The sequence below is a fragment of the Macaca thibetana genome, chromosome 12, assembly GCF_024542745.1.
Source record: "Macaca thibetana thibetana isolate TM-01 chromosome 12, ASM2454274v1, whole genome shotgun sequence".
NCBI lineage: Eukaryota > Metazoa > Chordata > Mammalia > Primates > Cercopithecidae > Macaca > Macaca thibetana.
The window spans coordinates 99,301,804-99,328,063 of NC_065589.1; the positions used below are offsets into that span (position 1 = coordinate 99,301,804).

Consider the following 26,260-nt stretch of genomic DNA (forward strand, 5'->3'; position numbering starts at 1 on the left):
ATTAAGAAAAGTGCTATAAATGAGGAAAAGGACTGGTGATAAGGGATGCTGACCCCATATGGGGTGCAGGTAGTATTCCTTCAGGAAGACTTATTTCTCTTCTCTTTTATTTCATGTTTGTTAAATTTTAATCAGTTCCTTAAATATTTGTATTCTCCTTCCCTTTGAGGCTAAAGTCAGGAATGAGGGAGATGACATCACTATTCCATAGATAATAAAAGAATGATAAGAAAATATTATGAACAAACTTATGCCAATGTATCTAGCAAAATAGATGAAATGGAGAAATTCTTTGAAATTAGGAATATCCCTGTCTCTATTACAGAAATTGAATTTCTAGTTAAAATTTTTTCACAAAATTGAAGAGGATGGAGTGCTTTGTAGCTCATTCAATTAGGGCCAGCATTGTCCTGATACCAAAACCATACAAAGATATAAGGTGGAAAAAATCATTCAGACTAATATGCTTTATAAATATAGATATGAAAATTCTAAACAAAATTTTAATGAAACTCAAAAATGAACATATCATGACCAAGTGGGTTTGTACTGGGAATGTGGTTTTGATTTAGCATTTTAAAAATCTATCAATGTAATTATTGTATTAACAAACTAGAAAAGAGAAACCTCATGTTCATCTCAGTAGATGCAGAAAAACTTCTGAGAAAATCCAGCATCTATTTGTGATTAAAAACTCTCAGCAAAATCAGGACAGATGGGAAGGAAAAACCTAAAACTAGCATCATACTTAATAAAGAAAGATTGAATGCTTTCCATCTAAAGAAAAGAACAGAACAGAAATATCTGCTCTCATCATTTCTACTTAACATGGTACTGGAGATTTAGCCAATGCCATAAGGCAAGAAAAAAATGTATCCAGCTAGAAAGCCAAAAAATACTATTATTTTAATCCAAGGATCACATAATCTTCTATGTAGAACATCTGATGCTCTACCAAAAACCTATCAGAACCAATAACTGAGTATTGCAATATTGCAGAGTACAAAACAAAATACAAAACCAGTTACAATTCTGTATAGTAGCATCAAACAAGCAGAAAATGAAATAAGAATATAATTTATAATAGAATTAAAAATATTAAATACTCAGGGATAAATATGACCAAAGGTATGTGTAATTAAAATTGTAAAACACTGTTGTGAAAAATTAAAGAAGACCTCATGAAATAATGAGATATAACTTGTTCTTTGGTTGGAAAACCCTATATTATGAAAATGTCAATTGCACCCAAATTAATCTATAGGTGTAATAGAAAGCCAGTTAAAATTTTGGCAAGCTTTTAAAAATATATGTAAGTTAGCAAGATGATTCTAAAGTTAATGTGGAAATGCAAAGGACTTAGAACAAATGCCAGCAAACTATGACCTGCAGTATACTTCCAGCTTGTTGTCTTCTTTTGTAAATAAAGCTTTACAGGAACACAGTCATATCATATTGCCTATGGCTGTTTTTTGCACACAAGTGTAGAACTGAGTACTTACAAAAGAAACCATATGTCCTACAAGCCCTAAAATATCAACTCTCTGTCCCTCCACAGGAAAAAAAAAAAAATGCTGACCCTTGACCTAGAATAGCAAAAACAAGTTTGAATAAGAAAAAAGTAAAGAACTATCTGACTTTCAAACTTATATCAAAATTACACTAATAAAGAAAGTGTGGTTCTGGCATTGAGTTAGATATATAAATCAATGACTCAAAGTGGATAGCCTCAAAATAAACCTCTGCTTACATGGACAATAGACAGCTGATAAAAATGCAAAGATGACGGAGAAGAGAAAGGATGGTATTTCCACCATATGCAGAAGACATAAATAATGCTGAAAACTCTATAATCAGAAAACGTAAAAACCTAATAAAAGTGGACAAAATATTTTAATAGACACTTCGCCAAAGAAAACATGAAGATAGCAAATAAGCATGAAAAGATGCCCAATATTACCATTAGGGAAATGGAAATACAAACCACAGTGTAACACCTCTACAAACCTACTTAAATGGCTAAAATTAACTGACCATCCTGAGTGTTAATGAGGATGTGGAGGAAATGCATATCTCCTATACTGCTGGTAGGAATGAAAAATGATATAGTTACTCTGCAATACAGTTTGGTAGCTAATTATAAAGTTAAATATACATCTACCATATGACCCAGTCATTCCACTCCTAGGTATTTATGCAAGAGAAATGAAAGCATATGTTCATATAAAGGCTTATACACAAGTATTCATTGCAGCTTCATTTGTAATAACCCCAAACTGACCACTCCAAATGTCTATCAACAAGTAAATAAAATCATAAGCAAATTTTATTGTATCCATACAGTGGAATGCTACTTAGCAATAAAATCACTTGATACACAACAACAGCATTAATGAAATTTAAAATAAATTGCTCTACGCAAAATAAACCGGAAACAAAAAAGCAAATCATTTTCTATGGGGCAGGGACCAGGGAGTGGAGGAATGAAATTATGAAAGGGCATGGGGAAACCTTTGGGGGTGAAAGTTGTGCTCGTAATTTTGGTGAAAAAATCTGTATGAATCACTGCAATACAGCACAATTTTACCTTTATATTACTATAGCTTTTATTGAAAATGAACACATAACAAAAGCAAGCAAACTTAAATGCTCCCTGATTTTTATTCTGGATAAGACTAGGAAACCTATGTTTCAGTGAATTCATTGCAGTGCACTTTTTCTGTTGATCACAAGATATAAGTAATTGACAGTCTTATGTATGAGCAATGTACTTAGTGCATAGAGATACAGGAGTTTCCTCCAGGAGTCCTCTAGAACACCGTGGGAACGTATCTCTAGCATAGCAAAAATGCACAACCTATGGTGCTGATTTGGGTGAAAATGAACCATGAGATGAGTGCTATGTAATCACACCCTGGAGTTGATTTTGAAGATCATATTTTACTGTAAGGGTTTTGATAATAAAATAACATATTTCAAAACTTAACAAATAGGGAGGTATGTTAACTGCCACCATATATGGCAAATATGATATGACAAATTAAACCAAGAATTTAATTTCATCTTCAGTATGTACTACAGAAACCCCAGCAATACCAAATGAATTGCATTGACAATCAGGATTTGCCATGTATAAAAACCTTCAATTTTACCGTCCTCAAAACAAGGCAAAGGTGCTTTCGTGTCTCCTTCATTTAGCTATGCTCCTAACTTTGAGAATACTTAGTGGGTGCAGTTCCCAAGAATTGGGAAAATCAGATGAAAGACTTGGTTCACTAAGGAACTGCAAACATCCAAGGAAGGTACTGTAAGGTATAGCACCATAAAACCATCACATTTTGAGCCAGAAAAGATGATTACAGATTACTTAATTCAATAATCCCATTTTAAAGAGGCAAACTACAGATCTGAGAGGACACATGACTTGTTTGATGTGGTGGAACTCATTAGCGCCTGAAGCAGGAGAATTTAAATCACTTCCCAACCCACTGTTTTCTTGGTAAAGCATTCTTGCGTTTGAATAATGATGGTGCCACCTCAGGTAGGTAATAAAAATAGACACTTCACCAAAGAAAACCGAAATGTTATATCATTTTGGAGAAAACAAATCTACATAGTCCCAGCATCTATCTCTCAACGCATCAGGATACATAGCTAGATAACATTTTTTAGTTATTTTTTTCCCTAGAGTACTAATTGACTACTTAGTTTACTGACTGAGTTTAAAAGAAGACAAAAACTCCAACAACATGAAACTGGAAGACAAGAAAAAATTTATAAAATTTTGGAAATTATTAAATATTTGTGGTAAAAAATAGTTTTTAATGAAATGGTTATTCTTCACTTACTCTGGCAGTCCCTAAAGTGTAATGTACTTTATAGGAGAAAGTATTTCACTGCTGTCATTCATGTTAGATACTAGTTCCTTCCACCTGTAAAATGGGTAGAACTCTGAGTTCTAGTCATCCAAAGTGGCCAATTCATAGACTGTCCAATTAGCATTTCCACAGTATTGGCATGCAGGCAGAATCTTGTCATTTTCATTTCCTTGTATTAAAGGGCACACATTTGTTCAATACCTTCCTTATTCAATGATTGTGGAAAACAGACTACATCTGCTGGAGAGCAAACATTGTTTCTTCTCTCCAGATGTCTGCTTTTTCTCCCAGAAGTTGGAGAGCATTGGACAAGCAATAACAGATGATGAACACATGCATAACTACAAATGGGCAAGCTGATTGTTTTCAAAATTGGTATAAACATTTGCTCTTGGGTTGAGATTTAGCCCATAGCAAATCTTTACATTTGCGTTCTAAACTCCCAACTAAAAAAAATGTTTATAATGGAAGTGCTGACAATGTGAAAATTCAGTTACGGTCAGGAAAGCAGTTTTGTTTAAAAATGCCATTTTGCACTTCCATATTTACTTCCTAACCAGGGACTGAGATGTCAATTTCTCCAAAGTTTTGTTTTCTTGTCCAAAGGAGAATTTGAGGACTGTTTTGAAATGAACAAGAGATCTGACTTTCAGTGTGTTGCTTCTTCAGAAAACATCAAAGTATAGAACCACATGCTGGTTACTTAACTGGTTACATTGATGACGATGATGATGATGAATGATAGGAGAAAATTAAGCTTGTTGCTAGAGAGAGAGGTTTTGCTTTTTTACAGTATTTGATAAATATAGCAAGTTTTAGGAAATACCTTTCTCTCTACGACCTTGACTATGCTAAGACTCATGTAGATTGACTAGGGGTTATAAAATGAAGTCTGAGAAATCTTTTGACTTGCTTATAAATTACTTGGTCTGAGACTAAAAGTGTGGTTTGCACTATGTCTTGTTATATTCATAGAGCTATGACCCTCTTTTACATAGTTGAACTGCAAAAACTGCCTTACTGTTCGCTCCCAGAATGGCAAAAACAATAAAAATAGAAATAAGAGATGAAGATAGAGAAATGTGCGTCGTAACAATGCATCTTTATGAGCAAAGGATTTTCTTTGGAAAAACTGTGATTATGCAAAAATCATAGGAAAATTTATTTGTGATTACAGGGCATGGTGAAAACCTCTGCTATCATATTGGATACAAGGCAACTCTTTTCATTTGGAAATTTAAAGCTATTATTTCTGATTATTTAGATTTTTACCTGGGTTCACACTTATTTTCAGGTAAATTAAAGCAGTTTTATAACAAAGGATGAGAAGGAGGTGCGGGGAGGGAACGAAAAAACAAAACAGCCCAAGGATTTAGTAGATGTGAATAGTCAAGGACTTAACATGTTCAGCTTCAACATGTAGATCCAAGTTTATTCTCTTGAGTTTATGAATGAGAAGAGGAACAAATGGCTCTTATTCTTGACATAAAAACAGAATCTTCTGCAGGGAAAAGTAATATATGTTCAAATCTGAGTTACCCTGTAGGCTACTAACACTTGTATCTGCTAATACTGTTACTTGAACAATTAGGGCATGCATGTAAAATTTTAACATTTCTATGTTTCTGCACTCAAGCACACAAATTACAGGACACTTGCTTCATTCAATGGTTGCCGCACAATAACTCTTAAATTAATGCATAAAAGAAGGCTAAAGTTTAAATTACAGAACCCGAGTAATAAGAAACCATCTAAGCATTAGGGCAGGATGTGCATTTTGCTTTTGTACTTTTGTTTGCAAACCTCAAATCATGCAAGTGTTCAACCTTGCCCAGGGTTAAGAGGACTCCCATTGAGCTTATTAGTAAATGGAGGGTACAAGCTGGGTGCTGCAGTATCAATCCTCTGAGTGGACTGATATTCTGAGGATTAATACTCAGCTTTCTTGGGCTGCTAGATTTCTGGACCTACTTTGAAATGAGTCTTATACACAACAAAATATAATGAAGAGGGCATGTCTGTGAAAATATGAAAACCATTCTTATTTTCCATATTAATGAGAAAAGTTAATTTATTTCTCACACTGGGACATTTTAAGTGAAAGGCATACCTTAAATAAAATGACACCATATAAATCTTGGATAGCTAGTTAATATTGCTAGTTATTTTGAATTTTCACTGTAATTTAACATTATATAAAGTGGCGTATGTTTGTAAATTGAGATAAAAGAGCTCTGATGGACAGAATAAGAGCAGAATTAAAGATTAATTTTTTCCCCAAATGGGATTTTTTTGGCTTGTCCTCTTACAATTACTGCTTGGAGGACTGAAATGTGTTCTTTGTTTGTAACTCAATGATTCACATAAAGGCAGCCTTGCAGTACCACATAAAATAACTATAATAATTTGTTGTAATTGAAGAAAAATGTGTTTGTGCAGAAAGCACCTAACAACTTCTGCTTTGGTGTATTCTTTCCATAATCCTTCGATCAGCACTGTAATGTAAGCAGATTTAAAGTATACTTTCTAATAAGTGCCTTGCTTTTTTTCTGTTTTTCTTTCTTTCTTTCTTTCTTTCTTTTTTTTTTAAACTACTTGGTGATATCCTAATTAACCATGCTCAATTGATTGCTTTCAAAATAAGAACTAAGAGCTCTCATCTAGTCAAGTGGAAGCTAATTCACCTCTTTTACACTATGGCAATGATAAATCTCACACACTTCCACTCACACCCACCACATGTATTATATTAGCAATATCATACTCTAAGTCTTCTGGTTTGAGTCAGGATAGCATGATAGGCACATTTCTACGGAATTTCATGCATTATTTTTCTTTTAATACTTATGAGGGTAAGTACAAATATCCATTTTTCATTCACAGAGTAGAATTATTTTTTGACTTTTTTCTGTGATCATTTGACCAACTCTCAGATCCAGAAAATGTGCCATTTCACTTGGAAAAAAGCAAAAGAGTATGTGGAAGAAAAGCAACTCAATGCAGGCAGAAGGAAACTGACCATTTCATGTCTTAACCCAATTGCTGCTCTCGGTTTTCTTTTCTTTTTAAGTCAAAATTAAACACATCTTATTTGGATTGACAAGCACTTAATCATTTGATTATGAGATTATAGTATGTGGTCAGAGCATCTCCTGCATGATGTTATTTTGCAGTAGAGGACAGGCTTTTTAGATCCTCATTACTGTGGGTCACAGCTCTTCTCTGGCCTCATAGATAAATGAGGGTAGACAATACAACACATACTAACTGTCATATACAGAACTGAAAACCTGTTTTCAGCATATATCAATCCCAGTCAAGGCATTACACAACTGGAGTTTAAAATGTTACATGTAAATCATCCAGACTTAAGCTTCTTAGGAAACACAAACCGTTCTCTAAGGACATATGAGACGAGAACATCAGAAGATGCTGTCTCACTGTGGGATGGCAGAAAACAGTGGCTTGCAGACCACCCTGGTGTGTAGTAATCAACAATGCAGTGGCCCACTTTATAAAGGCGTCAGACAGTCTGTAAGCAAAAAAGGCAGAGCCTCCAACTGAGACAGGCCCCGCTAATAAGTGGCTTCGAGGAAAAAGAAAAAAAAGCTTTAGCATATGCAACAGGTTTCATATCACAATCTTTTTTTTTCTTTTGCATTCCACCTTCTTTCATATGAAACAACTCCATCAAGGGTGTCATTTTGAAACACCATGAGCAATAGAATAGAAGAATGCACTGACATTCTTACCCTTCTGCTCTCGCAGCCTTTCATACATTTATTATGGTGCTGCACTTGTAAATATCTCATCACATGTCTGTTTCCCCTGCTGGACTGTGAATTTCTTGAGTGCAACACCATGCCCTGTTCATCTTACTGTTTCTGCTTTCAACATTGGTGCGTGCTGAAGAAGTCCTTCCGTATGCATTTGGTGAAAGAGCTTCTCAATTCCATTACTGCTAGAATAGCTATCTGGGAGGCTCTGGACAAACCACTTCATGTGTTTTGCTTCAGTTTCCTCACCTAACTAATGGGAATAATGTCATTTTGAACATTTTGCAAAATCTTGGCAAAAGAGATTCTGCAAGAGAGATTATGTATTTGAAAATATTTAAAAATATTTTTAAAGAAGCATATGTTTGCAAGGTGCAGGTTGGGGCATTTCTTGCAATATAAGCTGAATTTCCTGAATAATACAATGACTATATGATGCTTCAATAGTATCGTTGAATTTGACTTACTCAGACAAGAGTCATTTGATCTTATGTTCTCTACCATTCAAAAGAATCTTATTAATTTGTATAATTTTATATATTTGATAATGAAAAATAACAAAAGACAATTATTTCAGAAAGTATGGACAATATTTCAGTTTCCTTATAATTCTGACTTTATATGAGCAAAAGTACCTCTGTGAGTGCTCATACCTGCTGTGATAAGTACAGAGACTAAACCACATTTTGTCAATAAGGGGCAACTTGTACAAACTGGGTATGCAAATAGAAAATAATAATGTCAAAGAAAGTATAATTAATTAATTCAAGCTTCAAGATAAGATCACTGGATACTGCTGACCCTACATGTTAATCAGTTGATTAATTGCTACAATCATAATAATTATATGGTACAAATCTAAGTACACTTAATGATAGTGTAGACTTAGAGTTAAAAGTTCTTTTCAATCTGCATATCTTTTCTCTTTCTTGAATCAAAGGAGTTGGTTTCATTTAAAGATATCTTTTGGCTTATAGAGTTGGAGAGCTTATGCCAAAATTAGCCAAAGTTCATTTTTGCCTGTTCAGCTAACCATTTTTGATTATTTCTTAATGCTCTGTTTAAAAATGTAAAACAATCTCAAACCTATGTAATAGGAATTTTGCATCATACATATTCATCCAATCATACTACTTTTACTCCAAACATGCTCACTGTATGAAGTGGTGTTGCAATTATATGGCAGTGGGTGTCCCCCAACATACAGTTTTCTATACTTTCTGTTCTATATTTGGATAGCAGATAGAAGGGGCCTGAGTTGCTACTGACATACTCAGATAAAAGTATGTGCTATAAAGTGAATATAATTTATTAAGAACTATTGAGACATTTAAAATGAGGACTAGGACTAAAATGGCTTAACATGCATACACCTATATATTTTTCACATGTGGGAATCCCAATTTTAGGCTTGAATTTTTTTACACACATACACACACACACAGAGAGACACACACAGAGAGCAACTTATATCTTGGTATCATTGATCTGGCCAAATTTTCATTCTGACGGTCAACTTCTGACTGGCTATTCAATGTTCCAATCACTGTAAAGATTCAGTTGGGTAATCCTTGAACAAATTCCTTACAAAGGTACAGTGACCTGTGTTGGGGTTCAGAACATGATACCTCCAAGTATGGCCATTTGGCATGCTGAGGACTTTGGATTGGAAGAAGATAGGAAGGGCCTCAGAAGCAAGAAGTTCTCTCTGATCTTTGCCTGTACTCCTTTCTCCTCTCATTTCTCCTCTCATTTCTCCCTGGAAGCTGGTCATATAAACTAGAACTCTTCCCCAAAGCAAGCCATAAAACCTAGAAATTAACTCTCTAACTTTCTGTCTTCTCCCCTGAAGACCCTGATGTGATGGGTGTCCTGCCCTGTACCCAGAGGAAAGAATGTCATACGGAGACACAGAAAAGAATCTAACAAACAGGCCTTGCTGAGTTCCACTCCCTACCCCCAGTCTATTACCATTAGATCATACTTTTGTCCAGCCACATTTCTACATGGCTGTTCATTCGCTGTCAAACCTTAACACAAAAATGCACAGTTTTCCCTAGGTCTTTGGATCTTCATTTCTGAAAGTTCCTGTGTCACATTTTTGATTAAATAAATCTGTTACGCTTTCCTCTTGCTAATCTATCTTTTGTTATAGAGGTGTCAGCCATGGCCCTCAAAATGGGTAAGGAAAATGTATTGTACCTTTTTGCCCGTACAACTGTCCACATTCTGTCTGTAGGAACAATGCCAGTAAGAATAATCATCTGACTGATAATTTGTGTTTCAGTTTTCTACTGTGTGCAAAACAACTCATCAACACAGCTTCTCAATTTCTGTCAAGTACATTTCTATCCTCTTGGTTATCTAGCTTCAAAACCTAACCCATCTATTTCTTCCAAGACTGTTTAACCGAGATGTCATTAAATCATTGCAACTTTTCTTTTTTTTTTTTGTAATCTTTTACATAAAGTTTTTTTTCCCTTCATTTCTTCCTTTTATTCTTTTGCAAAATAGTCCAAGATTTTTAAGTTGGTGAACACCTTAGATGTAACCAAGCTACTAGATGCTTCTTAAACTTTTGCCTACATATGAATAACCTGGAGAGCTTGTAAAAACAGATTCCTAGGCTCTATATTCACTGGTTGTCATAACGGAGGTCTGGAGTGGGGACCTCAAATTTACAGTCTGACATGATCCCAGGTGATTCTCATGCTACCAGTCTTTAAACTACACTTTGAGTAGTTTCTTTGGGGGGTTCACACATCTAGGAATCTTGCTCCAGAAAACACACAGATTCACATGTACACAAATTTGGCCAATCTTCTGTGGAGTGGTGCATGAGCCTCTTGAGGCATATCCATGCATGGGTCCAGAGGACTCAGGTCACTTGCCCAAGGTTATATTTGGGCGGTAGCCAAATGTGGTGCCAAATCACAATGGGGTTTCCTGCTTCCCTTCTCCTCTTAAACATATCCGGACAATTACCACCACATTGTTTTCTCCAAAACATGGGTTTCTGCTTTCCACTACCTTTCTCAAAAATCTTTAATGGAGTTTCCCTGCCTGCAGCATAAAATTTAACCCATCTGCAGTACTGAATTCTCTGCAATTAATTAATTTATTGACCAAGAATTTACTGAGTCCCTTTTCTGTGGAAAGTACTGTGATAGGCAGGAGGATACAAAATTACTGCTTTGCTTTCAGGATTCATAATACTGGATTAATTGTATCTGCTCTCCTTTATTTCCTACTGCTGTCTCCAAAATCATTGCTGCCTTCAACCCCAATTCCTCACTTTCCACAAAACAGCAGCCTTATCTCACGGCTGGAGTCAGTGCTTGACTGGAGCCAACATTCCTGGCTGGCCCTCCAAACTCCATATACTCTTTTTTTTTTTTTTTTTTTTTGAGACGGAGTCTCGCTCTGTCACCCAGGCTGGAGTGCAGTGGCCGGATCTCGGCTCACTGCGAGCTCCGCCTCCCGGGTTCACGCCATTCTCCTGCCGCAGCCTCCTGAGTAGCTGGGACTACAGGCGCCCGCCACCTCATCCGGCTAGTTTTTTGTATTTTTTAGTAGAGACGGGGTTTCACCGTGTTAGCCAGAATGGTCTCGATCTCCTAACCTCGTGATCCGCCCGTCTCGGCCTCCCAAAGTGCTGGGATTACAGGCTTGAGCCACCGCGCCCAGCTTCCTTAATGCCTCCTTCATGAAGTCTTCCCAAACACTACTTTTTTGTCTCTCCCTTCTGTAGAGCACTTATTGTCTTCATCATTCATTGTGCTGCTAGATCACACGTGCTCACATGTTCTCTACTTTAGGGAATATACCTCTTCTGTACTCTCCTTGAGGAGCATACATCATGGCTTGGACAAGATGCTGTGATGTCAACACTACGAGTAGGAAGAGCTGCTCTCCTCTTATTTGGCTTCAAAGTAAAACAACCAAAATCAATGGTTCCCAAATATGGCTGCCGTCAGGATCACCTGAGGGTTTGCTCATGTTTTTTTTTTTAGAAAACATTTTGGAAACTCACCCTAGGCATAATGAATCAACATCTATCTGGGTGGGTCCAGGAATCTGTTTCTACAAAGATGAGTTGGGTCAAGAAGCCAGGTTTGAGAAGCCTTACAAACAACTGATTCTGAAATCTCCTCCAACATTGTCTCCTCACCCTCTTCTTGTACGTAAAAAAATCACTACAAATATACTTACTCAGTGCAGAAACTTGCAGAACACAGGGAAACAAAAAAGAGAATAAAAAAGGCTGTATAATCATCCCCTGCTAATATTGTGAAGTAAATCCTTTCATTCTTTTCTCTACATATAAATATTTACAAACATATTTTACAATAGGCTCATACTATACATGCCATATCATACTCATATTCTCTTAATATTTACTGGTGCTTTACCTTGTGAAATAATGCTTTTTGTAGCACAATTTACCAGTTGCTTAGTATTTCATAATATAAATGGGCCATAATCTAACCTTCCCTAAGTGTGTACACACACTTCTACATTTTTCAATATTATAAATAACATTTTGAGGGGCAAGTTTGTACACAACCTTGTGCATCTCTCTGAAAATTTCCTAAGGTAAATTTCTAGATATATAACTGTCAGTACAATGCATGCACATTTTAAATGCTTTTGCTAAATGTAGCCAAAAGTCCTTCTACGAATTTTCTAAGAGTTCTGATTCAAAGCAGTAAGCATTAACAGGCCTTGTCTCATCATGAACTTTGGCATTTCATCTACAGCTAAGTTTATATCATAAATAGTTCTTTACAGGTAGCACCAACTTATACCCTTATAGCATACTTCACTATGTGAAAATTGCATCTTTCGTTAAGCTTACTTTAAATTTACTGGCTATCTTCCTTGCAGGTTTCCACCAACGTTAGAGAAAAGAAAATTTTAATCTCCTGAAGTAACCTTTGATGAGATGTAACATGAAAGCTAAAAACCTGAAGCAGGAGAGCGCTATTTTCTCATGTGATACCTTATTCTAGCCATCTGTTGAACAAATATCTGGTTCCAAATAATGTCAATTAAAACCAATGGCAAATCTTAATAACTTTTCCTTGTGGATATTAGCAAGAGTAACAGTGCTACTTGTGTAGTTATCTTATGGCAGTTGAAATACTCTATATGAATACACAGAGGTTTTTTTTTTTTTTTTTTTTTTCTGTGGTTTTTTTTTGATTTTTTTTTTAGGTCTTTAACCTCTCAGCACCAGTTTTATGGAGCACCCACCGCTAAGAAAGAATGCAAAATGCAGTGCTGCTTAGCATTGGGAAATCCCCAATCTGGTGCCAAGAGGTTCATAAATACAGCAATGGACCCTCTTATGTCAAAAGTGAGCACTGTTTAACAGCATAAGTTGGAACAGCCTTCAGGATGTTTTGCAGCTGGAGTTCCACTGCAAGACATCACAAACTTCATGATGATGGCTGTCACACCAGGTCCTGGAAAGGCAACCTCCTTCAGTCTGCAAAGTGAACTAAAAGGGAATGGTTGTTCACACATGGCCCTGAAGCCACCGACATAAGAAACGCAACGACAGGAGCAATGAAGTAGGAATTTGGTGGCAGATGGTCAGGTCTGCAGGAAGTGTCCACCCAGCTTTGTTTGGCCCATATTCTGAAACAACTAGAATAAACACTTAGTGTCATAATTTATAAGCATATCAGTACCAATAAATCAGAATCATGCAAACAGTCATGTTTATTATATTCTTGTTGCTTAATATTCATGACAGTAATTTATTTTTATAGTACAGTTTCACTGTTCTCTCCACCACTGCTCTGCATTTAAGCCTGGCAAGTTGTACTAGCAGAAGTTCAGGTAACCCTTTGGAGACTGCAAAAGTTCACTAGCCTGGTAAAAAGATTTGATTTGCTCATTTAATTTTTCCCTTCTTCTCTCATAAACTTTTAAACCACTGAGATGAAATTTCTGGAAATTAGGTAGTAATAATAATTCTTTGACATGTAGAAAATGTGAATACTAGAGTCCACCTAGTCCTCTGGTAGTAGCTGTATAACAGAGCTCAGAAGGCATATAGGAACATTAGGAGAGGTGTAAGCAGTTAATTCTTGAATTTACTGTCAACAAAATGGATTGAATTAAGCATCGTTTCCACCTCTGCCATTCATCTTCTCGCCACCCTCTTTCCTTCTGATTCCCCACTTCCGTAGTTTGAGATTATTGCTGCTAACTACAATGGATTGTTCTGGGAGGAATTACATGAAACAACCACCACAAAGCACATAGTTTTAAACATTCAGTTAGTGCCAGAACTACAAAGATCAGTAAGACATGTCTCCTACTCCAGAGAAGTTTATGTCAGATAAACAGATAGAAAACAATATTTTCATTGGTCTGTACCTAGACACGAGACAACTTATACCCAGTTTTGTATTTAACTCAGCAGAGAAAATTTGCAATTAATTGCCAGAAAAAGGAGTCACAAACATACAAGCCTGGGAAACAAATTTTATTTTAAAAATTTCCCAACTAAAAATACTCTTACAATACTATTAAGATCTGTGGTCTTATGCTGCTGTGTTTTTAACAAAGACGTTAAACATTTTTTAAAAAGAATACCACTGAATGTGAGTAGACATGGTATTAGTATTTTAATTATAACTGGGCTCTTTTTATTATGGGTATGGAGGGTTGAAATAATGAATTTATCTTACAGACTCCATGAAAATACTTTTCTAGCACATGACATGAGTGATGAACTGACAGTTTCACCTTTTAATTAAATAACATATGACGAAAGTTCTAAGAAATTTTATAATTCTTAGAAAGTTCTAAGAATTTTATAATTCACTTGCTGGGGATTGTAATAAGGACATAGTGCCTTCTTTCTACCTTTAAGCATTTGGAATATGGGAGGTTGATTGTTGTTGTTTTCTTCTAGTGATGCATTTTGCACAGAATAGGTGCTTTTAGCTAACATTCCTAAAAGATACATGTTACAAATAAATTTGCATACCCTTTAGCCTTCTCCATCTGCTAGGTGTGTTTGAATTTCACTGGTGCTTATTTTATTTTTAAAAAATTTTCCAGTGACCCAGGCACAAGAATGAGTACCTGTAATGTTGCCTTGGATACAGAAAGCAATTTAAAAAATATTGAATTTGTTTTAAATTGAATAGTCAAGATGGAAGTCTTAAGTAAATAATGAGGTTTTGAGACCATGTGTATGAGCAGAGAAATTCATTTGTGTTCTGTTTGGTTTCCTCTCATTGTAGTTTTTAACAACATAAAGTCTTTATCTGAACTACATTTAAATCTACTAATTATCTCATTTCTAAATAGACACGTATAATCATTTTTTTTTCCAAATTAGTCAAAAACTGTAGTTGTGTGGTTAACAGTAACAGCTTTGGAATCTTCCAGTTATGGGTTCAAATTCTAGCTCTGTAAATTCCCAGCTGGTAGCCTTAGGAAAGTTATTTAATATTGATTAGTCTAAATTTCCCAAATGGAAACAATAGGAAGAATAATATTGACCACAAAGAAGTATTTTAAAAATCAACTTAAATAGTGAAATATACATATAGCAATTGGCTATATGAAGTAAAAGTTTGGTAAATATACTAGAAATTGGAATTGTAATCATATGGGCAGTTATGGGGTTTATTTAAATTCCCACTAGTGTAATAGTTTATAGTATTTGTGATTCAAATTCTTTCTAAATGTTGTCCAAATGTCTAAAGTTCACTTTGTATATTTGGAATGTCTCTTCTCTACGTTTTTTTTTTATTGGCACAATATTTGAAGTTCCTCCCCAAATGTTGTAAAGTTTTATCTCTAACTGCTCCATTGTTTTAAATGGCCTTGCAGTTTGTCTTATATGGTTTTGAATGTATTTGAGGATGTAAATATGGACTTGGAAGTCAAACTGCTCAGGTTTGTAAATATCACAATACTAGGAGGAAGGCGCAGTGAATTTGTAGTTAAAAACTTGGGTTTTGGTCCCAGTTCCTGTTGTTATGAGACTCAGGTGACATAAGTCTTCTGAATATGCAAGACTTAAAGCAAAATTCTCTTGTACCATGGTACAAGATGGTGTGCACATTTCAGCATGAAACTTTAAAAGTGTACAAACTTATCTGAGAGAGAAAATGGCAAAAGTGAGACCTTGGACTATAAATTCAATTTCAGATCCCAATAGTATAATATGAATAAAGAAAAAAATCAAATCTTTTATCATAGTAATAGGAAGATATTGTGAGAATATAGGAGGAAGCTTTATTCTACACTGATAAAGTTGTACAAATAAAACAGTTCACTGAAGTATGATTTCTCTTATTCACTGAATGTTTGTGTCCTCAAAATTAATATGTTGAAGCCCTAACCCTCAATGCAATGATATTTGGAGTAGGGTCTTTGGGGGGCAATTAGGTTTAGATAGGGTCATGAGGGTGGGGCTCTCATCGTAGGATTAGTGCCCTTACAGAAAGAGGGAAAGATCAGAGCCCACTCTTTCTTATATTTGAGGACACAATGAGAAGGTGGCCATCTGCAGGCCAGAGTAAGGGCCCTCACCAGGAACTGACCATGCTGGTGCCCTCATCTTGGACGTCCAGCCTCCAGAACTGTGAGAAATAAATTCCCATTGTTTAAGCACACAGTCTCTGGTATTTTGCTATAGCTTCCTGATCTGACTGAGATCCAAACCTTAGGAGGGCACATTTGGGGGAGTGTGATCATGGTGATGAAGGGTCTGGAATCTTTGATTCATGATAAATTATTGAAAGTGCAGAGGAAGAAAGGAGAACACTGAACAGGCTCTATGGGTTACACTTTAAGTATTTTAAAAACATTTAAGGGGCTGTAAGAAAAAGATCCTGCTGGAAATCTGACATTGACCAATGTGGTTTTTCTAGTTGTGCTCTGGCTTGCCATTCTCCTTGGTGGAGATTTCTGCTCAGCTAACACTGAGGGGGTCCAGCTCTCAGAAGCTCTGAGCATCACAAATCCAAGCTTACAGAAAGGAGCTTCTGAAGTCTTTCTGGGTCTAATATTTGTTCAGGATCATTCTTCTTTTCCTGACGACTTTTTCTAAAACATTTTCATAACACGACACAAGCACATAAAAATTTCCAAAGAATATTTCAATGAGGTAATGGTTTCTTCTTAGACACCAATTAGATATTCAGAGAATAATACACACAAGGTGTCAAATAGTAATGTTACCATTGTGCCGAGAGTTAGGGACCTGGAAGAAAAGCTCAAAAGATTGTTGCTTTCATCTCTTTGTAAGACAGCAACCACCTGCAACTAGCAGGACAGATGGTACTAATTAGATCTGCCCATCCGTTACTTGGCAGGGGGAATGGGCTGGAAATGTGAAAGGGTCAACCTTTCACCTGCTGGACACTCAAGGTGAGAAGAAAAAGGAAAGGGGCCAAGAACTAACTGTCTGGCTAGACAGTAATCATGGACTCAGGTATTTGATCTTTTAGAATTCTAATTTCTGAAAAATAAAGGTGTTGTATGTAATGAAATGGTTGGAAGTGGGAGGAACTACACGTTTAAATAGAAAAGTATAAATAAACCAACAAAAAAACACTCATAATTATTGAATATAATTTTTTTATAGTTCATAGAATACACACACACACACACACACACATATATATACACACATCTGCCTTCATCCTTCCAAACATATTACTTTTACTCTTAAACCAGCACCACTATTTTCTATAATAGTGTATTTATTTTCCATGTTTCTGTTTAGAAAGTGTAGGTAGAAAATGTATGAGCCTATCCTTAGGGAGAAATTCCTTTCTCTAAACCACATGGCAATTCTCAGTGTGGATATTCCACCGTTCCAACATAAGCAGAATTCCCCTGGGAAATTTATAGTACTCCAGGAGCCATCACATCTAATGTTTAACTCTGCAGAGCAATAGGAATGAGCCAGATGAAGAAAAGCCACAATTCAAGGTGCTTATGATAGTCCTAGAAGCTATTTAAGGAAAATTCTTTTATTGACAGAGGAGGGCTGGAGAAAGGACAAGCACTTGAGCAAATGAGAATGTCTGACTGAATGTGGGCAAACAAGAGAAATGGGTAAAGCCTCCATTCTTATTTCATAACAGGCTTTGAAAATAGCACATGAGGCTGGGCATGGTGACTCAGGATTGTAATCCCAGCACTTTGGGAGGCTGAGGCAGGAGGATTGCTTGAGTCCAGGAGTTTGAGACCAGCCTGGGCAACATAGTGAGACCCTGTCTCTACAAAAAATTTCAAAAAAAAAAAAAAAAGTAAAAAGTTCACATGAGGTTAATATGAAAGTTCTTTTGAGATAATTAAAAAATTAAAAGTCTAACTTTCAAAGCTAGAATATTGTGTGGCAACTGAAAGAAAAAGTGAAACATTTCCAGTTTGGAGAATGAGTGTGTGTGTGTGTGTGTGTGTGTGTGTGTGTGTGTGTGTGTGTGTGTGTGTGTGGTTTGTATGTGTGTCTGTCTGTCCCTGTGTTCAGCTGATAACTCTTAACATTTTGGGATCTACATTGGGATTTACAATGTTACAAATTTCCCAACTGAGAGAAGTCATCACTTTGGAGTTGGCTCTTCTGGTGCCACCATGAACATCACAGATTTGCTAATATTTAGTAGAAGCAAGGCAAGCTCTGGTCGGAGAAGCTGGATAGCATCTGGATTATGATGAAGGCATAAGTTCTATAATAAAGTCATAGGCTTTGGACCATCCAAGTGGGGTTGGGCTTGACAACAGCCGGCAGAACAAAGGAGAAATGTCATGAGATAAAGGAAATGGGATCCCTGGGTCATGACGCAAGAGAATATCCTGTCATATTATCTTAAACATGTTTGGTGCTGTGTGAAATTCTCAAAGCAAAATATTAAAGCAGAATGAAGATGGCTGCTTTAAGACAATAATTTGAAATGGCTTTTCCAGAGAAGTGGAAAGATCAATGAGAATGAACAGCAAGGTCCTCTGAGACTGCTATCTAAAGGACACTCTGATTATATTCTAATATGATAATACCAGTGAACTTGATACTGTGGCGAGGGACTCTGTAAATAAGTGCGTTTCATGAAATTCTTTTTACAATTGCCATGGTGAAGATATAACTTTTCCCTCCATTTTATATATGTGGAAATGGAGGCCTAGAGCGGTTAAATATTTGCTCTAGGTCTAGATAGTAAATGGTGGAGACAGGATTTGAATAGAGGTGGTGGTGTGTGGTGCAGGTAGAAACTTTAGCTTAGCTGATGAGAGTAGACTTCCCTGAGGAATTGACAGGGGAGTAGCAGTCTGGGAGAGTGTGTTCAGTAGAGAGATGGAGCAAAGACCTTCAGTGTGCTTGGAGTATTCAAAGAAGAGCCAGGGTACCAATGGGCTGGAATGCAATGGGCAAGGCAGGGAACAGTAAATGATGAAGTTGGAGAGCTTCTGGGTGACCAGATCATAAATGACTTTGAAGACCTTGGAAGGAATTTGGATTTTTCTCAAAATGAAATGCAAGCCAGTTATATCAGTTTGCTTGTATTTTAGAACTAGAATCATGCTGGGTTGGGTGAGAGAAAAAAATGAATATGGGAAATAGGAGAGCTCATTCTCCTAGAGATGGCCTGAGCCAGAGTTGGGGGTAAGTGGGCAGATATTTTGGAAGACTCATCAGCGGTGATCACAATGTGGTATCAAGCAAGGCATAAGAAATGAGGCAGAAGCCTCGGGGTAGGATAGAAGGCCTCCCAAGCTTCAGTTTTATTACAATCTGTTGATGCAGTGAAGTTGATAACAGGCAGTGAAAACCAGCCACTCAATTCCACTATTAGAAGAATAGGTCAAGATAACTGATTTCCACTTAAGTTTTGAGGAGAAATTTTGCATTTTGTTATCTGTTTTTTAAAAGTAGGTCTATTCAGTAAAAGTAAGGATACTAGGGAAGCTGACTCATGAAGGCTGCCTGGCCAGTTGCTCAGCTTGAAGAGTTTATTGCTTTGAAAAAGCGACCTTAAGTAGATGGAAGAAAGGAGTGCGAGTAAAATAAAAGTTTTAAGGAAAAGCAAAAAGACAAGTGCCACATTTTCTAATGGAGGTGATGTCTTACCATTCAGTTAATTTCTGAGTCAAGGCCCAATTTTAATTCTTAATCACCTTCTAGTTTTACTTATAAAGGACTTTTCATTAAGCCAAATTAAGGAGATGGAGGTCCAGTAGTTTATCATCTAGCACTAAACCATTCCTACAAAAAGACACCTGTGCAAGCCATTTGGCTCTAGTCAAGTATTTTTTTTCAATTTAATTATGAATATAATTAGAACGACTTAAGAGACAGGCTAGGCATTAGCCATAAAATTTCTGCATGTGTGCGTGCACACACACACACACACACACATTAAAAAGCAACCACAACAAAAATACCAAGTCTGTGAGAATGTTAGCTTGCAGTGGAAACAACAAAAAAAAAGTGTTTGTATTACCTTTGTTTCAATTTCAAATTTCCTTGAAATGGTGCAATAGAGGATATTTTTATACTGTATTATTTTTACATCTCTGGTTTCTTTGTGATGAACCTTTACACCCTGCTCTTTCTCTGGTTTTAAGGCAATTTGTCACTATCATGCTTTCAGGTTTAGCAACTGTTTTTAGTCAAGTGCCTTGCAAGCTCTGTTTCTTTTCTCCTAAAGAGTGTCATCATGGAGTTGATGATGCATCAGAAATAGTTTGACCAAAGGGCAAGATAAAGTCAAGAGTAAAGAAAATATTTGCAGATATACTTGACTGGCTTACCCCCCCACCCCCAATTACCTATTGAAAATATACTCTAAAGGCAAAATGGAATAAAGGCCATAGGGGGAAAAAACCATTAGAACATGCAATAGGTACTTTTGCCATAGGGCAATGTATTTAACTTAAATTATTTTTACATGATGATGGTGTGACTGATGTATAGACAGGGATATGAGTTCTGTTTAAGGACTAGGCATAGGATAATCTCTATGTTTGGTGACTAATAGTCTGCATTTCAATGGTGCTCAGTTGATCTTATGGGTGCCATTTCTCGCAACTTGTTTTACTCCTTAATCATCATTTAAAAAACCAGGCATTTAAAAAACCCTGTCTTCAAAGGCATGTGTGATTGTGGCCTTTAAATTGAAGACTTGTATGTAACATCATTACTCTCTCAATTGAGCACCGACTTGCCTAATCTCTGTGTCCTACGCATACATGCATTCATATGTATATATATATATAGATGAACACAATATATATGTTCATACGTTTTTATATATTACTATTAGATATAATATTTACTTAGTCAAGCCAGAAAAAAAAACACAAAAGAGACAGTACTGGAACCATACAATTGTTTTTGATCAAGGAGTTAACATTGACTGCATTCTAATAATGAAAAATATATGGAACATTGCCCAGGAGTGGGAGGAAAAGTTATTTTTGTATACAAAAGGCAACTTTGGAAACTTACAATTCAACAAATCAACAACTGCCAGCTCACATACCCTGATTTGATTGTTATACATTGTATACATGTATCAAACCATCATATTCTATCCCGTAAATATGTACAATTATGCATCAAATTAAAAAAAAAAGCTAAAACAGCTAGAGAAAAATTAAACACCTTAAGACAGAATATATTTAAAAATGCAAACTTCTAAAAATAATAACTGCAATGCCTGAGATTAAAAAAAATTCACTGGCTGAGACAACAGAACAGATGTTGAAGAAAATAATTTTAGTGCACGAAGGCACAGCGAGATCCATAAAAGACAAAATGGACAAACTGGACTTTATCAAAATTAAACATGTCTGCTCTTCTGAAAACACTATTAAAAGAAGGAAAACAAAGCCATAGAATGGGTGAAAATATTGGCAAGTTATATATTTGATAAAGAACTAACACTGAGAATATATAAGGAACTCTCGAAACTCAATAGCAAAGAAATAGTCAATTTTTTTTGAAAATGTAGAAGGTTTCTTAACTGCAGAAAATAATGGAATGGTCAATAAGCACATGAAAAGATGCTTAGCATCATTAACCTTTAGTGAAATGCAAATTAAACCACAAGATACCACTTCACACATAGAATGGCTAAAATTAAAAACACTGACCACACCAAGTGTTCCTGAGGATGTGGGGAAACTGGAACTCTCGTATACTGTTGACAGGAATTGAAAAATGGTACAATGACTTTGGAAAACAGCTTAGCAATTTCTTAAAAACTTCATATATACCTACCATATGGAAAAGGTCTCTACTTCTAAGTATCACCAGGAAGACTATAAGCATTTGTCCACACAAAAATTTGTACATAAATGTTCACAGATTTGTAAATGCTTCACTTGTAACAATCAAAGACTAGAAACCCAAATATCCATCAACAAATAAATTGTGTTATATTCAAATAATGAAATATTACTCATTAATGAAAAATGAACTCAATATAACATGGATACATCTCAAAATAATTATGTTGAATGAAAAAACTCCCCACCCAAAAGAGTGCATACTGTATGATTCCATTTATATAAAATTCTAGAAAATGTAAATATATCGATAGTGACAGAAAGCAGATCAGTGGTGGCTTGGGATGGGAGTGCAGAGCAGGTGGAAAGGGGAAAGAAAGAGGATTACCAAGGATTAAGAGGAAACTTTTGGGAATAATAGAGATGTTCTTTATCTTGGTGGTGGTGCATACATTTGTCAAAACGTTGATAAGTTACGCTTTTAAAACGTGCAGTTCATTGTATGCCAATTCTAGTAGAGCTAGAAAAAAATCTTCAATTGTTAAAAATTAAAAATAAACTATAGAAAGATGAAGGAAAGGGTGGGAAGGAGTACATGCTCACCTTGTGAATGGAAATTAGCCGATATTGTTGAATGTTGATGAAACAATAAAAAGATGTTTAGGCATATTATTTAGCTTACAATTATAATAATATGGCTACCATATACTAAAAGAAGTGGAGTAGAATGAAACAATATTAGGTAACGGACATTATCCGTGCTTGATAAATCAAAAGTAGAGATATTATCTAGAGTTATGAAAGTAACCAGAAGAGATAAAAATTAAAATCATTAAATGAGGTTTCCTCTCATGAATAGGTCAGGGGATATGATGTGATAGGGCCCAATCCATTGCTTTTCATCCTAACTTCTGTAAGATTTTTGTTTGTTGAATATTGTAATTTGATCAAGTAAATAATTATAAGAATCTTAATAAAATTAAAATAGTTACTCATATGAAATAGAAAAGTAACTTTATGTACATATAAATAAATTTCAAAAGATGTTGAGCAATTGATCATAGAAATCAGAGTGCAGGGTTAAAATGTACTCAGAGAAGTCAACATTTAAGGCATGAATGCTTTTAATATCTAGTACTAAATATTGAAACATCACTCACTCTTGGAAGGTTCAACTTTATTTCTAACCTAAAACTCCAATACTGAAATTTCTGACCATTAATTTAATTCTAAATTCAGCTTTTAAAATGTAGAAAAAATGGTTGTAGTCTTATATAAGATGACATAGGACATATGGGTCTTCTGTAGGATTATATAAAATACAGATATTTGGCAATAGCTATTGCTCAAGGCAATATACAATGACACAAAGTATGTTTGTATTTGAATGCCAAGTCTAGTTTTTTGAGCGATGTGCATTTAGAACTCTTCTAAAAATTAATTTCTTTTTAAATCGCTTACTGAGTGCCTAACATAGAGTAAGAAAATACTGTTCTATTTCATTCTCATAGTAACTTTATGAGCTAGAAATTATTGTGCAGATGATCTTTCCATTTCTCCAATATCTCCTGCTTTCTTATTTTGAGAATTAAATGAGACAATTATTAGAAATTCCAATGGGTTTTTCTCCTCCCTTTCTCTTTTTCAGGAACTTTGGAAAAATGCAGACATTAAAACGGAAAAAAACATTGCTTGTTGTGTTTTTTCTTTGGATCTGTAGAGTTACCAGAAGAAAAAGATGGGAACAGAGGTAAAGTTAGTACATTTCCTAGGATTTAGATCTACTGGAAATGTCTGGACCCCTGCAGGCCTCTAGCCACAAGATTGCATCACCTATCATAAAACTCCCTGGCTGTGCTCTTCTACTGAGTTCACATTTACAGTACTAATAATGCCTTCAGCACAAGTCATTTCCAGGGAATTAAGTCCTTGCAGTCAGTGGGTTAAATCCCCATGAAATAACCTGCAGGTGACCCAATTGGATTGACCTCAAGTATAGAATTTCAGATCAATAGCTGCCGTACTTGGATTCTGAGACATAAAACAATCCCTAGTGTTTTTGTTACCCCAATGAGTATTATCAGACAAGGGATTACTATGGCAATTGCGGGGTCTTATGATATTAATGGGGTTTTTTTTTGGTCCAAAAAGAAATTATTTTAAAAAGTAAATGCCTTCTGTTCACTCTTCTTGGACTATGTGATAACTCTCAAACATATAATAAAAATTATTCAGACGGCACCAGTGGTCATTAATTGCTTGTACTAGAAATAACATTTTCTCCTCAGATGCAAAGTATTCCAGTGGGATGCAAAATTCCGTTGGGTCTAACCACCTTTTAACTCTTCCATGAAAGGGTAACAGATCTCCCAATCTGGGGCCAAATAAAAATGTTAACGCATCACAAACTGGACTTGGGGGCAATAAAAAAGGGAAATAATGTTATGACAACATGTACCATGACATCAACTGACGTGATATTTTACTTGTGTGTAACCAAAAAACAGAAACCATTTTAAGTATTTACACCAACAGAGGGAATTAATTTGATGCAGAGAATTGGCTGCCCATATAAAGAAGAAGCTGAGAACCAGATAAGGAAGAGTGGAGTAACCAAGAAAGTAGACACACCAGGAAGCCACTACGTTCTCCAGGCAGGAAAAGCAAAGAAAGGAGAGTCTGTGTCACCAGATGGGAGCTGAAACCAGAGGGGGCCTGTCTGGTCAAAGCTGAAGCTGTAAAGCAGAAGGAGCCTCAGGCAGAAAAGCTACCTGAGGCAAATGGGTGGCAAGAGTGAATGGGTTGGGGATAAACTAATAAACTGCTGGCCTTTGTCTTCTCTCTCTTTCTGCTATCTCCTTCCAGTGGCTTTGACCGGGTGCAATAGCACCTCAAGAGCACATGTAAGGTTGGAGATTTCTCAAAGAACTTAAAACTGAGCTACCATTGGGCCCAGCAATCCCATTACTGGGTATATATCCAGAAGGAAACAAATCATTCTACCAAAAAGACACAAGCACTTGCATGTTCATCGCAGCACTATTCACAATAGCAAAGATATGGAATGAACCTAGGTGCCCAATGATGGTGGACTGGATAAAGAAAATGTGGTACATACACATAGAATACTACACAGCCATAAAAAAAACATGAAATCATGTCCTGTGGAGCAACATGGATACAGCTGGAGGCCATTATCCTAGGCAAATTAATGCAGAGAAAGAAAACCAAATACCCCAAGTTCTTATAAATGGGAGCTGAACACTGGGTACACATGGACATTAAGATGGCAACAATAGACACTGGGGACAACTAGATGGGAGAGGGAGGGAGGGTAGCAAGAGCTGAAAAACTAACTGTTGGGTAGTATGCTCTATACCTGGGTGATGGCATTATTTGTACCCTAAACCTCAGCATCACGCAGTATACCCAGCTAACAAACCTGCACATGTACCTTCTTAATCTGAAATAAAAGTAGAAAAAACCACCACTAATAAAAAAAGCATCTGCAAAATATAGCTGGCTAGGACCAACCCTCCTACGGTACAGACAATAAAAGGGAAGAACTAGAATCTGAGGACAAAGAGGCTGGGTCTGGCCCTCTTTGTCCTCAATTCATCCTCTCCTGTGAATTTACTTTACCTAGTTGGTCCCTTTACATATAAAGCCAAAAACTCGTGAGTGGATCTGTTGAGTTTCTCACCGTATAGATTTTTACAAGAGGCTATGTAAGCTATGATAAAGCCCTGCAATGGGGTATAAATGTTCTTAAAATTTTGAAAGATTTTTTAAATACAATTGGTACACATGGAGAGAAAGTATTTCCTTTGGTGTGGTTTTTACCATTGCCAAGAAACTAGGTGGCCATTCCTTCATTGCTTAAGAATATTTAAATATGAATTACAACCTACAGTTTTTCCTAGGTTTAGAACACAAGGACTAGCTTCAAGGTTATATAAAAAACACATGGGTTAGTAAATGTACTAACATCCAACATCATAACATATTTCTGAGCCCCATTATGATCCCTCCATTTTACACATTAAAAAATAATGACATTCTACTATTCGGTTGTGAGTTGAAGCAAGGCGGCTGAGTGTCCTAGTCCATTTGGCCTACTATAAAAAAATGCCATAAATTTAGCAATTTATAAACAACAGAAATTTCTTTCTTACCGTTCTGGAGTCTTGGAAGTATGAGACCAAGTTGACAGCAGATTTAATGTGTTGGTGAGGGCCCACTCTCTGGCTAATAGATGGCAACTTCTAGTTGTACCATCACATGGTGGAAGAAGATACAGGTTTCTCTTGGGCTTCTTTTATAAGGTCACTAATC

At 36.0% G+C, this 26,260-nt stretch overlaps 2 protein-coding genes across 3 annotated transcripts in view; one reads left to right on the forward strand and one right to left on the reverse strand.

The window, feature by feature from the left end:
• LOC126932656 (uncharacterized) overlaps positions 1-24,160 on the forward strand; it is a 262,990-nt gene extending 238,830 nt beyond the window's left edge. The window contains exon 7 of the mRNA XM_050751745.1: positions 23,574-24,160. Within this exon, the coding sequence (XP_050607702.1) occupies positions 23,574-23,679 (106 nt within the window). The 3' untranslated portion in view covers positions 23,680-24,160. The remainder of the gene's footprint in view (positions 1-23,573) is intronic.
• Positions 1-26,260, reverse strand: part of ARHGAP15 (Rho GTPase activating protein 15) — a 629,043-nt gene that overhangs the window by 109,380 nt on the left and 493,403 nt on the right. The window lies entirely within an intron of this gene.